Genomic DNA, 17021 nt, shown 5'->3' with positions numbered 1-17021 from the left:
ATGACGCACTGTGAATGTGGTCCAGCTACATCAGGCGTGCTCAAAACCATCGGGATCGACCGGTTGATCGCGAAGCAAAATCTCGTTGATCGCGCGCCGAGCCTCCCGTCCGCCATGTTGAAAGGGGCGGGAAGGAGCCCCGGAGCTTCCCGATTGGCCCGCCATGTTGAAAGGGGTGGGAAAGAGCCCTGGAGCTTCCCGATTGGCCTGGCGCCGCCGAGTGTCCCGGATGCGATGGCGGGCCAATTGGGAAGCTCCGGGGCTCTTTCCCGCCCCTTTCATTGATATTCCTGCGGCGGCTGAGGGAAGGGCGCGCAGCGGGAGAGGTGGCCGCCGCGGAGGCTGAAGGGCCCGGGCCCTGTCCTCGGGAGAAGGCGGAGGGGGGGACACCCGCGAGGGGAGGGCTGGAAGGAAGGAGGGCCCTGGCGGCCCTCCCCTTCCCCCCTCCCCTCCCCAGGCATGGACCACAGTGGGGGTGAAGGAGGCGGTGGCGGCAGCAGCCGTCGTCCAGGAGGGTCCCGGCCTGGGTGAGTGCGAGCGAGGAGAGAGGCCCAGCTGGCCAGAGCACCGGTGGCACTTACCGCCCCATCCTATGCATGTCTACTCAGAAGTAAGCTCCATTGAGTTCAGTGGGCCTTACTCCCAGGAAAGTGTGGGCAGGGTGGCAGCCTTGGTCTGCTCAGCCCACGAACCGCATTCCCTTCTACCCCTTTTTTCCCCTGGAGTGTCAAGGAGACAAACGGAAACAGCGCCTCTGAGCGCATGCAGAGTGCCTTTCCTTCTCCGCTGGTTTGAGTGTTGCTAGCAGTCTCTACCCACTAGGGTAGATCTCCGGGCCTTGCTGGGTTTCAAAGTAGCTCTCGAGCCAAAAAAGTGTGAGCAGCCCTGAGCTACATGATCATAGCCAGGTAAAGCATCTAAACCTTAGTGTCTGTGACATGTCAGACCAGTGCTCCTTCCTCAACACTTAAGATAACTTTGCATTGTTCAGTTAGCTTTATGGAACTTAGGAGCTCCAAGGATCCAGTGCTATGGCTCTTCTGTATCTAGGAATGCTCTAAATTGGAACTTTCTGGGACAAGGTGACCAGAATCATGGGCAGTTAAGGTTGCACTGTTGTACACACTTGCCTGGAAATAAATCCCATTGAACCTAATGGGGCTTGCTCCTGAATGGAGATACATGGAATTGAGCTGCAAGAATACCAGTCCCAAAATTCCAAATTCTTGCTCAGCATATAACCTGCTAATGATCTTACTTAGGAGCTGTTGTGAAAAATGATTACAGGTGTCCGATGTCCAAAGTCAGAGGTCTCCAGTTTTGTCTGCTCCCACCAGTGGGATTCTATGACTGAATGCTCTTTATTGTGTTAGATTGCAGGCACAAAGTCCAGTGAGAAACTGCCACAGTGCAAGTCTATAGCCTGCTTCTCTCACATTACAACTTTGAACAATCTGATATCTTTTTGTCTATCATCTTGAAAATATAATAATAATAACTCAGTATTTATATACTGCCTTTCTGGTCATCGGATTACTCCTCTGACTTTATTCAAGGCGGTTTACATAGGCAGGCATTTCTAAATCCCTCAAGGGGATTTTTATAATCATAGAGGTTCTCTCTTTCAAGAACCAACAACATTTCAGAATGGATCTTCCTGGTTTGGTCTCACTTCTGGCCTCCAGTTCTCCCACGCAGGCTGACAAACAGCTCGATCTCTCACATGGAGGGCAGCCAAGACGCTTCTTGCTCACACCAAGAGCAGGTGGAATCGCTCAGCTCGGCTTGTCAGCTGCTTCACGGTCTCGCCATTCTCAGCTGTTCAGGGAGCTGCTGGTGTCCTCGAACTGGCGACCTTCTGATGTTATCTTCCGGCTAATGGAGGCTCTACCCTCTAGACCAGACCTCCTGCCCATATTAAATAAATTATTAAATATTTTTATAAATATATATTAAATAAATATATATTAAATTATAAATAAAAAAATTAAAATATGCTTAATTATTCTGCAAATATTACATAATTTAACATTGTTGGCCAAGCAAAGTGAGATCTTTGCTGTAACTGACCAGTTCAACCATTTGCTTGTAATCTTACAATGCCACTGAACATTGAATGGCATTTGGTACATGTTCACAGTGTCTTTCAAATTCAAATACCAGCTTAACCCCTGCACCCATTTTTAAAAGGGCAGGAAAATGCAAAATAAAATTCCAAAGGACTTCTATCTGACTTGCAGATTTCAGAATAACAGTCATTGTGCACATTCAGGAAGGCAATGCAGAGTAGATTGTAGCACCTTTGAAGCACCTTGCTTTACAAGTTGAGGTCATCATCAATATATTACATGAGCCTCAAGGTTCATGATCTGCCCAAGGCAGGTGGTGCTGGGTCGTCCCCGTCCGTCCATCCGTCCCGCACAACAACACTAACTATGCTATTGCACGGATGATTCTCATGATTCTTTTTTTCCAAGCATGTGTGTTATTGGAAGCAGCAGTTTGTAGTGTGTATTTTCTATTGCGCCCAGATGCTACATCCTGGAAAATGACACTGTTCAATGTGACACAGACCTGTACAAGTCTTTGCAAGCTTGGAAGGACCATAAGCTCCATATCGACCATGAGGTTAGTGGTTCTGAGAGGTTCATATGAACCAGTGCATTTTAGACTTGTTCCCAAATGCCACAGCAGCAAGATCCCAGGGTTGTGTTTAATTGATTTGAGACTGGTTTCTGTAGACTCCAAGGCAGCCTTTTCAGAATATCCCCCAGATGTTGGTGATTACATTTATGAGCAAGGGGACTCGGGATCACAGCCTCAAGGGTGTTGATTCTTCAAGTTTGTCTGTATTCTTCCTAAAAAAAGTGCTAGCAAATTTTAAGGTGGCACATGGAAGCATTGAATGGGCAACTTTGAGTGTCTTTGGGGCAGCTATAAAATGAGAATAAGCAATGGAAGATACAGTTGTTTGCAGACATTTGGCAGAGAAAGCACAGGGCATAATAGCTTAACCTTCTCTTTGCTGCATGTCTTGTTTTGCTTGCCTTCTAAGCAACTGCAATGAATTGTGAGGAACATCAGCAATGTATTTTTTTCCATCTTCAACACATTAGCTGCATAAGATCTCAAAGACAGCAGAAAGCTATAGAGGATCATGCAGACATCAGCATCTCACACACACAAAAGGTCATTCCGGTGGGAACTGCTTTAAATTTATCTCTATCATAGGGCGCAATCCTAACCAACTTTTCTGCACTGGCATCGCTGTGTCAGTAGGGCATTTGCTGCATCCTGCAGTCAAGGAGACCTCCTCAAGATAAGGTGATGTTTGTTCCCTTACCTACAAGTTGCATTGGCCTTAGCTTGGTGCTGGAAAGTTACTTAGGATTGCACCCATAGTGACTTAGTGCTTTGTTTGCAAAAGTGGACTATGGGGTTGGGCCAGTGTTTCCCAAACTTTTTAGAGACTCTACAGATTGCTGCCTGATTTATAAATGTCAAGGGGAGTGGCTGTTATGGTGATTAGGCAGCAGTGCTCCCCTCCCCAGTAGCAGCTTGTATAACCCTTGATTCACATAGCCTAATCTGCCCTGTCAGTTTCGCAGCCCACCAAAAATTGGGTCATGGCCCACTGGTGGGTCCCAAATCCACAGTCTGTGAACCACTGGGTCAGGACCATGATGTAGAAAAAGGCCAACTAGATGTGACACTAAACACAAATCAGCATGTAGTTACAGGCTTAAAAGGCAAATTCTATTGGAGTCGTACACCATTGGAATTAGCATTCCAGTAGCATATAGCACATTCCAGCTGTTGCAAAATGCAACATGCTGAATCATGGGATCTAGCTGCCTCCATAAGCAGTGAGCAACCAGCTTCGCACACCAGCATCCTTTGGACACCCACCAGCCCCAGGAAGTAAGATGTGGGAGGGGGATTGGGGTAGGTAGAATTGGGCACAGACAGGAAAGGGGAGGAGGGCAGATCAAGTTTGGGAAGGGGGCATATTCAGCAGCAGTGGCATCTTCTGAATCCAGACCCTCTTTCTGGGCTTGATCTGCCTTCATGGGTCTACATGGACCTGCCCCAGCGATATAGCTCTGCACCTGATCTAGATGCTTTTCAAAGGGGTTTGGATGGATTTCTGGAGGAACAGTCCATCACAGATTACAAACAAGGTTACTATATGCAGTCTCTGGGTTTTAGAGGTAGCCTCTCTCTGAATGCCAGGTGCAAGGAAGTAGCAACAGGATATAGGTATCTTGAGTGCTTTCTGAGGCATCTGGTGGGCCACTGTGAAATAGAGGCAGCTGGACTAGATAGGCCCTTGGCCCGATGTAGCAGGGCTCGTCTTATGTAAGATGGTGCTATCCAGTAGTCAGCCATACATCAAAGAAGCAGTATTCTTTATGTTCTTATGTTTTCACCACTGTCACTGCTGTCACTCTCAGAAGCAGTGGAATTTCAGTTTTAGGTCAAAAGTCTACTCCTGCTACTGGTAACCACCAACCCCCAGGCTCCAGAATGCCACTGATTTTAAGAACATATGAACAGCCCCACTGGATCAGGCCATAGGCCCATCTAGTCCAGCTTCCTGTATCTCACAGCGGCCCACCAAATGCCCCAGGGAGCACACCAGATAACAAGAGACCTCATCCTGGTGCCCTCCCTCGCATTGGCATTCTAACATAGCCCATTTCTAAAATCAGGAGGTTGCACATACACATCATGGCTTGTAACCCATAATGGATTTTCATGGAGCTGCTCACAAAAATGAAGACCCCCTACCCTCATTTTCTCTGAAATGTTCAATGCCAGCACCAAATCCAACCCTAAGCCACATGCAACTGCTTTCCTTAGAAGTTGAGGTAGGTTTGTCTGTTTAGATTAAGACAACTGGAAACATATTTTACTTCTGTAATTTAAAATGCTGATTCCCTAACTCTGTGACTAGGACTATCAGCCAGTCTTCTTGCTTCTGGCTAAGAATTGCTCTTATTTCTTCCAGAGTTCCAAATGTCCATCCTTAACAAGGGGAGGAAGTGAAATGCTGTCATCCACCTTGGTTTCTTGCTAGAGGCAAATTTGATACAACAGCTTAGATCTCGCTGCTAGTCTTTCAAAAATGAGTCCAAGAGAAACACGAGATTTATTTGGTGATGGGAACAAGAGGGTTAAAAAGTGGGATGGCAGAAATCCAGCCAATTCATCTTGCAGCTTCGCCTCACATCCTGACTTCTTCCCTTGTTTTTGTTGCTAGATTGAAACTCTGCAGAATAAAATTAAAAACCTGAGAGAGGTGAGAGGTCATCTAAAGAAGAAGAGACCGGAGGAATGTGACTGTAACAAAATAAGGTATTCCTTATGCTGTATTGTTAGCAAACCATCATAAGTCATTTGTAGGGTAGGTTCAAGTTTGGAAAGGGGGCACAGGAGGCACATGAGCAGTGAGGCTGCAGGTAATACTTATGGTGTCAAGGGATGCATCCTCAGAATCTTCACAGCAAGGCTCTCCCTCAAGCCACCAATGGCTTGAGCAGCAGGCTTCACGCATTCTTCTCCCACATGGAAATGCATTACAGGCCTTCCTTGACTTTCATCCATTTGACTTTCAATGCTTTGCTCTTTCAGCTGCTTTCAAATATAACTGCATTTCAAATTAGGTAAATGTATGAAGCTGTTGTATCATACCATTGGTCCATCTGTATCAGTCTTGTCTACACTGACTGGCAACAGTTTTCCAGAGGTTCAGGTGGGGGTCTCATATAAAGCATGCTCAGCCAGGGAGCTAGGGCCCTTCCACAAAACTGTTTTCATTTTGATTTTTTAAAAAAGGACCTCCATGCACCGGGGCTATTCTGAGCATTCCTCTTTCAGCAGGCTCTGCAACCAGGTCCCCATTTCAAAACTGTTCAGGAGTTTGGCACAGGAAAATGTCTGGTGCATGTTCATTCTCCAAGAACTTACACTCTAAAAATCCACTTAGTTAGGACACGAACAGCAGAGTATTTGCTTCCTTGACATTTCAGCCAATCATACGTCAGGCCACATACATGAGTATGTATGGAGGGAGGAAGAGAGAGAGAATATAAATGAGAATATTGGTAGGTCTTGTAACTCCCTGGCTTAGATGGCAAATAAGTTGAAGAGAGAACAGTATAGTATCAGTAATAATTGGTTACATTGAAAGCCAACAGTTTTGCTTTACAACAGTGGTCGCCAAACTCGCAACTGCTCTCCATCAAAAAAGCGGTCCCCATTTGAACTGGAGCTTATAATTCTGCCTCTGTGCTGCATGAATTCTAATTAGATATGGGCACCGGAATGCTCTGGGAAGTTGCATCTGTTGCCCAGTATCTCAGAAGGCTGTGCGATAGAACGTCCAGGCAAACATGACTGCCCAGGGCATCTCGGTGCCCAGATCTACTTAGAATGCATGCAGCGCAGAGGCAGAACCGTAAGTTCTGTTCACAGAGCGAAGGGTTTCCCCCAAACTCCATCCCCAGGCCTGGGTTTGGAAAGCCCCGCTTTAGAACCAGTCTCATCAGCTTCTTCAACCTGCACAGCTGTGAACAAGGTCCTGAAGTTGCTACGTGAAATCTCAGTGCTATATTGTTTGGTGCAACTTTCCCCTCCTTATTGCATGGAAACAAAAGCCAGAAATTCTGGAGAACAAACAGCAGCTTTAAAAGAGCTACTGGTCCAATAAAATTGTTTAGGGCACAACATTATCTACAGCAAACTTCTGAAGAACACTGAAAGGGAAATAATTGATCTTAGCAAACAATGGACATGGGAAAGAAAAGTGCAAAGCCTTCCTTTTTTCTGCTGGGTTTCAGGAGGAATAGTCCTGCTTGTATTGCATTTTTTTATCTTGCTGCTACTAATTCTGTTTTTATTGGACTTATGTGTGTTTATTTTATATTTTAATATTGTTTTTGTCAGTTTCATCAGCTGCCTCCAGCTTTGGAGGAAGCAGGAGTATAAGTAGATAAACAGAGAAGAGATTGTCTGTTGGCAAACTGTACATCTGGGACTTTTTCTTTTCTTACACAGCTTTCACAGTAAACACAAAGGCAAACTGAGGCACAAGGGCACTGGTCTCCATCCTTTCAAGTAAGCACAAACAAGCACCTCCGGCGAAGTAATAAATGTGAAGTGCTCCTAAATTAACTTTTGCTTGTTTGTTCACCAGGATTAGAACTAGAAGCATGAGGATATTAGTGATGAAAGGCAATTTTAATAATACATGTGTTTGCTGTAGTTAACAATTAGCACAGGAAAGAGGCCAGGGATTCTGAGAAACCCTGCGTGGTCTGAGTCACAGCCATTGGCCTTTTTTGCTTATTGCTGCTTTAGCTAAAGTCAGTGATAGACCCATTATGGAGAATAAGGTGGTAAACTGATGGGGAAATAATATCTGTTTGAATGACATACACATACCCTGCAGTCTGATGTGGTAGGGTTCAGAATCCTTCTTCCTCAGCCTACCACCTCATTTTGCATATTGTGTAGTCTAACTCCCTATGACAGGGAGTTAGTTAAGCTTTAAAAAGCATGTTTCCCTTTTAAGGACTGATTCACATAATATTTTTGTGACTTGGTGAAGCCTTTAAGGTGGTGGTTTGCAAACTGGGGTGTCATGCTGCCCCAGCTTGAGGACCACAGCCTCTATCCCCTTAATGGGAGGGGGAAAGCAATGACTTGATCCCCAGGATTGTGCTGCTGCAGGGGCAGGGGGGCCTTTTATTAACCTATCTTACCTGGTGTCGGGTTCAGGGAGCCCCCCCCCAGAACCCTCTGCAGGGCTCTCCGCAGCTTGTAGAAAATGAAAATAATGATGCAACCCAGAAGTGGGTCAGGATCGCTATTTTCGCTTTCTACAAGCCACGGTGAGCTCTGCAGAAGGTTTTGCGGGGCTCCCTGCACCTCTTAGACCCCAACAGTCCAAGGGTCTTTCTTTGCTGCTGCCTTTTCCCCACCCCTGCTCACACCTTGGGAGTTTTACTCCCGAGAAGTTTGAGAATCCTTGCTTTGTGTGCCGTCACCACCTCAGTTTTACCTGTGCAGTGCTTGTGTGAAAATATCCCCTCATGATTAGGAAGTAGGATGGCACAGAAAAAGTTAATTCTCAAGTATACTTGGCAGCTTGTGAGTATGATGGAACAGTTGTGTTTTTCTCAAGTGGTGGGGGAGAGGCAATTTCAGGCAGGTGTTTCATCCTGTGAAAGTGAAGTGGTGAAGGCAGTGAATGATTTTGCCTTTTTAAAAATGAGTGAATCAGCTCTCAGTGTCTAAGAGCAAACCTGTGAAAAAAACACTGAGATTCCCATTTGCTATTGGTTTGTGCAGCAAGTCAGTGGGGGGTATCAGAGCAGCCAGTGTCCTGATGCTGTCTTTTATCTCTGTGCTGCAGGAAAGCCTTGCAAGAGAAGGACAAGTTGTGGCTCCTCAGAGAACAGAGGCGGAAAAAAAAATTGCGCAAACTACTCAAGAGGATAAAAAACAATGACACGTGCAGTATGCCGGGCCTGACTTGCTTCACCCATGACAACCAGCATTGGCAGACCGCCCCCCTGTGGACATGTAAGAGCCCAAAAACTAAGTCATAACCAAGGATGATATAAGTCAGGGGTCTCCAAACTATTTGGCAGAGAGCTGCATCAAATATCTGGCTAGTGTGGAGAGCCAGAAAAAACTTTAAATATAAAATTTAAATAACTAAATTAGAGATGGAACTTAGATGAGTGAATAAATGAATGAATGGGCCTGTTCATTCGACCTCTCTGGCCCTCAGAACACCCTCCAGACACAATCAGAGCACAGTTCTGGTCATGTTCGGTTGAGTGGGCCAAAGACTTTCAGGGGACAAGAGGTTGGCCATGGGCCAGAAAGAGGCTTGCTATGGGCAGCATCTGGCCCCCGGGCCGGGGTTTGGAGACCCCTGGTATAAGTGATTGCTAGACTCAGCACTTCACCAAGGCTGTGGTGTATGTTGCCCATGAACAAAATGTATTTTTAAAGCACTTTCTCATGTTCAAAGCATGTCACATCTGCACATCCATTTTAGAGCTGAGGCTGATAGGAAACTGTTTGCTAAAGCCTCCTAGAGAGTTTGTGGCAGAAGTGACATTCAAACCGGGGAAGTATGGATTCAGTGCTACAGCACAATCCTATGCAGGTCTGCTCAGAAATAAGCCCCATGAAGTTCAGCGGTACTTACTCCACAGTGAGTTTGCATAGCATTGCAGCCTTAAGGCCCAATCCTATGCAATTAGCCAGCGGTGGTGCAGCAGTGCCAGTGGGGTGTGCACTGCATCCTGTGGTGGTGAGGCAGTCACAGAGGCCTCTTAAATGTAGGGGAATGTTTGTTCCCTTATCTTGGTGGTGCATTGCAGCTGTGCTGGTTCTGGAAAGTTGGATAGGAGTGGGCCCTTAGACACAAAATTGCATCCACGCACAAGGTTGGAGTCTTAGAGGTCATTGGCATGTACATGCCACAAGCATCCTTGTCCGTAAGACAGGACTGTCCATGCAGAGAACACTGAGTGTTCTTGGAAAATGAGAGGCTCAGTGGTCAAGTTGGTTTGGAAACTATCCTTCCCCAGGTGGGGGCCCAGTTCCTTTTTTCTCCAAGTGTGGAAATGACCAGCTGCTGCTGCTGCTGCTGCTCAGAAACCATTCACAAGAATGAGCCTCAGCACTATGCTGTCACCTTCCCCTTAGTCAGTTTCAGAGAAACTGTAAATAGCAGGATGCGGACAAGGAGCTCTTGTGTGCAGTTTCTCCCCACCCCCCACCTCCCTTTATTTCAGCAGAGGTAGCAGAACCACATGTAGAAAGGAATGGATGACCAGGGCTGCTACTTTGCCAGAAATGAACAGACATTCAGTGCATGTATCTCAGCTCCTGCACATGTAAGAAATCATTGGAAAAAGAGAGACTATTTAAATTAAATTACTATATTGTGACTAATTAAATTTTTAAATTATAAATAATTATATTGTGCTTTTATTGTAGAAGGATTTATGAGTTTCTTATGAGTTTAACTATTGCTAGCCCTTAATTTGCAGTGGGTCCTTTCTGTGCCTGCACCAGTGCAAACAACAACACATATTGGTGTATGAGGACAATCAATGAGACGCACAACTTCCTGTTCTGTGAATTTGCTACTGGCTTCCTTGAATATTTTGACCTCAACACTGACCCCTACCAGGTAGGTGCAAAAAAAAAACCCAAAAAAAACTGCATCGCAATTTAGAGGAAATGTTTAAAAAAATTCTTGCAAGTTCAGCTTTTCATAGTACAAATAAAAGAAACCAATAGGTACATTCAGTTAATAAGGTGAGGTGACCTTTTGGTTCTGCCTGGTCGCCACACAAAGTCTCCCTTGTTCAGAGGACAGGGACGCTTTGGGCAGTGTGCCCGGATGTCCTGTTGACAATGTGACTGCCCAGAGCGTCCCTGGCCTCCAAACAAGGGGGACTTTGCGTGGCACCCAGTTGGAATGCTCAGATGGGGACCGCCTTCCGACCGCACAACGGTTGTGAGTTTGAGTGCTGCTATATTAATACAATTTAACAGATTGCAAAAAAAAAAAAAAAAACCTAAGGGAAAAGTCACTTTGAAGCTTGTTATACAGCTGTTCAGGTATATTACTGTGCCACTCATTTTTGTCCAAGTGAAACTGGACACATTCTGGGGCACATCTCGAAACAGTTGGGGTCATGAGGTGGAGAGCTATGGGGGGCCTCCTCCACCGTACATACCTCCTGCATATTTGGAAACACACAACACCAGTTTTGACTTTCTGTATTTACCTGTGCTGCTACACACAGCACAGGTGGATGTGAACAAAATAACCCTCAATAGTGCAGCATCTTAAAGAGACTGATTTGTAGTACAGGTTTTAGTGGGCAACAGTCTACTTTATCAGTGGTAACCCACCATTCTGGCTGCTTGCTTCAAGCAGTACTCTTGGGAATTCTTAAGTGTGTACCTCCTTGTACCACTTTTCATTGGTCTGTCACATTCTGCTTCAGAGAGAGTTTTCAAGTCTTACAGTCTCACCCTGTCCCTCCACCCAGAGAGAAAGTAACAAATGAGCTGTACAACATTTATTGGAAATCTGTCAGTCTGTCTCCAGAAAGAAAGGCAGATTACACAGCCACAGCTTGGGGCCTATAAGATATACATCTGAATAAATGTGACAATTTTTTTTACCTTTTTCTGTATACTCATTTGTCCTTGCAACATTCCAGTGAAAGACATAGCATGTTCCCATTTTACAGGGTGATCTGAAGCGAAGAGATAAGAATTTCCACTTGCCCACCCCTGAATCAGTGACTTTAGCAGATGATTCCAGTGTAACTCACCATGAAACATTCACCAGAAAATGACTATGTGAACTCAGTATCAGACACAGTAATTGGAACTTTCTGTTGTTTTTGTAGCATGTTGGATAGTTATAACATGAAAGCAATAATGTAGCTCTTTGTGGTAATCCAAGAGATAGCTGCCATGCCCATTGAACAAGCAGTGCTACTCTCAACAAAACTTTTATCTCTTTGCAGCTAATTAATGCAGTGAACACACTAGACAGAGATATTCTCAATCAACTGCACGTGCAGCTCATGGAATTAAGAAGCTGCAAAGGATATAAGCAGTGTAATCCAAGAACTCGGAATATGGAACTAGGTAAGGACCTTTTATTTTTATTTTATTTTTCTGCCTCTAGTCACCGGAGAAAACAAGATAGCATTACTGTTTAGGATTTGTAAATCAATCGGCTGTGGCAAGCAAGAAAACTAGGTGAGGAATACATTGTGAGTGAGAGCTCATAGAAGTTTTATATTATTGGTGGATCAGCAGACATGGATCATGTAGGAAGTTCCACTATCAGTGCTACCAGCCCCCATTGAGGAAGGCTTTTAATCTGGCAACTTGTCACAAGATCTGTGAATCTGTCATTCAAAACATTACTGGAGCAGTATGGTATGCAGCTAACAGAAGCAGCACTTATACATGCGGGCCCCCATTTCCAGGGATCCAGCATCCACAGGTTTCATTTTCCACAGATCGGGGGGGGGGCACCAATAAACGTTATTTAGATCCTTACCAGGGCAAAAATATTCTTGTTTTAACATGTCACTATAAGCATTCAAGCTTAGCGATGCCTGGATGCTTGAAAAGACTAAATCAGACCCTAACAGAAAGCAGGAAGTTAACTGCTTCCTGTTAACATTGATCAAATATCTTCTAACATTCAGAGTGCCTGCAAATGCTATAAGCTTGAATGCTTATAGCGACCTGTACAAGCAAACACATTTTTGCACCAGTAAGGATCTAAATGAGATTAATGGGTGTGAGGGCCATACAGAATAGGGGGCAAGAGGATTATCATGAAGAGAAGCATGGTCACTGGTCATCAATTTAGCAGTGATACTCTGTTATCAGAAACGGACAGCATAGATGGAAAATATGTTTTGCTTACTGGTCATTAAGGTGCACTTATAGTTAAGAATGGTGGAAGAGCAGCAGTAGAGATTATGTCTGGGGGTCCTTAGCCAATGGCTATGCCAAGGAAATTGATTATGCCATCTATTGTCTTATTTTCTTCTGTTCCAACAACATGCCTTAATCAGTCAGATGTAAGAAAATGTAGGTGTAAAAAAGAACTTCTCTCCCCCCACTGGGGGGGGGGTTTGAATTAACACCTAAGCTCACCAAGCAGATATTTATTTCTACAGGGAAACTTCTTAATTGAACCTCCACAAAACCCCTTATCTAAACTATCAGTTGCATAAAAAAGTGTTTGTCACATTATTTCCCCCTTTCTTTCCACATTGCTAATTAATAAATTAATTTTTTTCCCCTATATAGGCCTTAAAGATGGAAGCTACGAGCAATACAGGTACTACTTCATACAACTATTTTCCCCAACTTATCTCCGCGTTAGCCACTGTAACTGGGTTTGAGGGGCAGAGGTTTGCAATAAGAGCTAGGCGGTAGGTCAGAATTGTACTGCTCTAGATATCTCCATTAAATTGAATTCTTACTGGAATTTATTAGACACGTTCGAATTCATTGTTGCTTACCAATCATGCTAAAAATCTTCTCTCCCATCTCCTGTGCCGGCGTGCTGGTGGATTTCTTGGTGATGGTTAACCTTTTTCTCCTTTTATGGCTTGAAAATTAGGCAGTTTCAGCGTCGAAAGTGGCCAGAAATGAAGAGACCTTCGTCTTCCAAGTCGCTGTGAGTTAGGAGTCCATTCATACAAATCACTAGCCTTAACTTTTCCCCCCTCTTGCATGCAGTACACATTCACAGCTTTATTTCATTCTTAAAAGTGCTTCCTCATAAGCAATCATTGCAGGAACAAGATAGCTTCATAATTTACTAACTTAAGTCTACATTCTCCAGTTGAGGTTATAGTTATAACTTTAGTTTATCTTTAAATCAGAACTGAGTGACTAGAGAATAATTCACATTTTTAGTATTTGTAATAGAGATAACCACCTGCTTATAAATTAGGAATTTATAATATATAGAGGAGCCCCCACTGGAAAGATGAACCAATACATGGGCAGAAGTGGCTGGGCTAAGCTGAAGTTTAGAACCTATATTTATTGCACTACGTTTGAATAAAGGCCCACATGAACAGAGACAAGAAAATCAGTGTAAAAGATAAAATTTCCTCAACATTGAAATGCTAAGTGAACCTGAAATGTTTAATTGCTGTTAAGTAAGGTAGGTGGTAACTAATATGTGTTTTGCTTTAGTTATGAACTACATAGATGGTGGTGCGCACAGTCCACATGCTCCAGCTGTCTTTCCCTTGCAGATTGCACAGCCCACTTGGTTATCTGAAAGATTACTAATAAATGTGTTTCCATTTTACAGAGGCCAACTATGGGAAGGCTGGGAGGGCTAATCTCCTGCAACTGCTGGACCTCAATGAGGAAGTATACTGGCCAGAACTTGAATCCTTGTACAGACTTAATGAAAGTGTGTATGATTACAGACTGAATTATAATGTTAGCCTGGAGGACTGGATGAACTTTAATGCTAAGGTAGATAGGGTGTGTTGCACTGTTATGCAATCTGAATAGACACAGTGAACTTCTAGGGACTACTATCATCAAGAATATGTTTCCCTTCCTGAAGCCCACTGGTTTGCCTGCTTTTGCTTTGGATTATACCTCACTTGCTTCACAGGTTATTTATACTTCCACCAACCATCACAGGTACTGTTCTGAGAGATGGAAGTGTAGAAAAGCAGGGTGACCTATTGCGACTCGCAGAATCCTAAAGGGGCAAAAGCACACAGAAAACTATTATAGCAGAAGCCAATTTATAGCCAACTTCACCTCCAACTACAAATGGCATTAGAGATGCAAGTGGAAACAAAGATGCGGATATGGATTGTTTTTCTTGTGGTTTAGGCAAGACAGGTTAGAGACAATGGTAGAAAAGAGCTAATGATTCAAGATTTCAAGAGGATATACTGAACAGATGCACAGAGTCAACAACGCAACAGTCTTCAGGTATCTACCATAGAAGCCAATTTAGTTCACCATTTACACAATCAAGACATAGGAGAAAAAGAGAATAAAATCTTCACTCAGAGAAAACAGCTTTCCATCATGGTACTGTAAATACTCAGTGTCCTATTTCAAAAGAAATGAAGTTCAGAAGAACTGTTGGCATGCCCTGTACCATTTCTGAAAATGTCACCTCATTGCATAAAACTTCAGAATTTATCCGTTTTTAAAAGCACTGCAAAAATTTAAAAAAGCAGTTTATGTATGTCTTGAATTTTAACAAAGTTGGATTTGTATTAAGTCTTTGTGGTTATATTGTATGTTCAAAAACCAAAATTACTACTATAAAAGAAAGCACTTGTTTACTTTTATATTTGAGAGCATTTTTTAAAAAAAGGCAACTACATTTTTTGTGATTAATATGAATAGCTTCCCTAATGCTTATCAGCCATAATTCAATAGACGAGTGGCCGCTCTTAAACAGAATCAGGGACACAAGGGTACTTGATTTGGTGCTGATTTTGGGCCTTATACTTACACCAGAAGATTGTGTCCCAAAAATGGTTTCCATCGTCATACTCATGCACATTTCCACACCACACAAATCTTTCCTCCTCACCCAAGCTCAAGTTTCATCTACTCACACATCCTGCTACAGTATTTGCATAAAACCCACATCACTTGTGACTTTTATACCCATCATTCACTACATCTGTAACAGGACTGTGTCTAGGCCCAACCAAGAGTGAGAGAGTCTCAGTTCACATACAGCATGAGGCCATCATATGCAGTTATATCCAAGTTAATCCCTTTGACACCCCTGATTTCTAAACAGTTGTAACAGGATGAGCTACTCCAGCTTGAGTGTGTGCTTAGATAACTAGCAGTCAGTCAATTTAGGTGGCCACGGTAGTATTTGATCTGCATTGCATGTGCAGCTGACCATTTTGATGACCTTCAGCTAGAGATCCCATGTAAAAGCTATCAAATTATACATTTAAAAAATGGCTTTCAGAATGTGGGCTGGATGGGAAAATTAATATCAATAAAGATTCCCAGTGGGTGCAGCCATATAATTTTACCCATCTGCCTTTCCCTAAACTAGTTTAATTTTAACTGAATGTTTGAGGGTGGATATAACACTTGTTAATATGTATATGTGCAAACAGGTTTGTGGCAGGTAAGGAACTCAGTATTCCTCTTGTGTCTTAAAATAGAATTCAAACCAAGCAATTGCCAAAACCCATTTTAAGCCCATTTTAAAGCATTAGACATTACTTAGTATTTATTTCAAGACAGAATTACAACCAAAAGATTTCATTTCCTACCGAAGGACTTTTTTCTTCTCTTCCTATGTTAGTTTCTTTGATAATTGAAAAGGTAATCAAGCCACCAAGTTTCAGTTTCAAATAGAAACCTTTATTTACATTATTAACATCCAAACAAAAACAAAAAGCCAGAAAACAAGACCAGCATATGACCACCACCACCCTTCTAATGTCAGCACACAAGTGGCTTTTTTGTGATGCAGAGATAAATTATTACCAGCAATATTTAATGTAAACTAACTTTAGAGTTAATTCTCAATACTTTGCCTTTCTCCTGAGATATTCAAAAATATTGCTCTCAGTTGAATGGTTTCATAATTACTGCATTGCTGTTTCCCAACAGTCTGCTACTAAGATCTGCTTATTAATCTGTGCAACATTCAAATAGTTTGCTTTGTTGTACTGATGAATAATTAATCTTCATTTCCTAATGTAAAAACAGAAAGATACATAAATCTTTCCTGATACACCAATTTGGTAACTTTCATACAGATGCAGCATGAACATCTCTAGTGAATCCAACAAGCCCAAAAGATACCAATGCCAAGCTAAGCTTATTGTCCCTTTCAGCCATGTTTGCTGTACCATTTTGTCAACCAACACGCTAGAGAATCAACACTCCAGTTGCCAGAGATATTGCATTGCAAAAGAATTATGGTTTTTAATCATGAACTTTTGCTCAGTTGTGATTGTTTGAAATATGCTTGACAATGCTGCTTCCAAAGATAATTTTAAGGGTCTGATTTTATTTCCTTTTGAATCAAGTTTGAATTAAAATCTTTGGATTCAGCAAAAACTAGAAACTGAAAAACAAGCTAACATTCTTGAAAGCAGATTAAACAATGAACATCAGGTATCACCACACTACAGAAATACAAATTACTCAAAATGAAAAAAGGAAGAAAGTAATAAGTCATTTATAACTTGGGATAACATATTCAGCCAAAGCAATCAGGACTTTTCACTCTCATCAATACCTATAAAATGTTAAGATGGCCTACTCTAATTTTATAGGCTCACTGACTAGCAGCCCACTCCTATGCACATCTACTCAGAAGTAAGTGCCATCAAGTTCAATGAGGCTTACTTCGGGGAAAATGTACACAGGATCACTGCCTAAGTTACACTTGATGCATCAAAAGGTGG

General features: G+C 43.0%; 1 protein-coding gene across 5 annotated transcripts in view; it reads left to right on the top strand.

The window, feature by feature from the left end:
• The window catches only part of SULF2 (sulfatase 2), a 333591-nt gene extending 318729 nt beyond the window's left edge, over window positions 1-14862 (top strand). For all 5 annotated transcript variants that reach the window (XM_066622862.1, XM_066622861.1, XM_066622865.1 and 2 more), the window contains 9 exons: window positions 2532-2628; window positions 5264-5358; window positions 7060-7119; window positions 8420-8589; window positions 10077-10219; window positions 11577-11700; window positions 12886-12916; window positions 13202-13258; window positions 13907-14862. In XM_066622862.1, coding sequence (XP_066478959.1) covers window positions 2532-2628; window positions 5264-5358; window positions 7060-7119; window positions 8420-8589; window positions 10077-10219; window positions 11577-11700; window positions 12886-12916; window positions 13202-13258; window positions 13907-13937 — 808 coding nt within the window. In that variant the 3' untranslated portion in view covers window positions 13938-14862. The remainder of the gene's footprint in view (window positions 1-2531; window positions 2629-5263; window positions 5359-7059; window positions 7120-8419; window positions 8590-10076; window positions 10220-11576; window positions 11701-12885; window positions 12917-13201; window positions 13259-13906) is intronic.
• The last annotated feature ends 2159 nt before the right edge of the window (window positions 14863-17021 follow it).

The sequence above is a fragment of the Tiliqua scincoides genome, chromosome 4 (genome assembly GCF_035046505.1).
Source record: "Tiliqua scincoides isolate rTilSci1 chromosome 4, rTilSci1.hap2, whole genome shotgun sequence".
NCBI lineage: Eukaryota > Metazoa > Chordata > Lepidosauria > Squamata > Scincidae > Tiliqua > Tiliqua scincoides.
The sequence above is the reverse complement of the archived record's forward strand: the minus strand, read 5'-3'. Positions and strand labels throughout refer to the sequence as shown.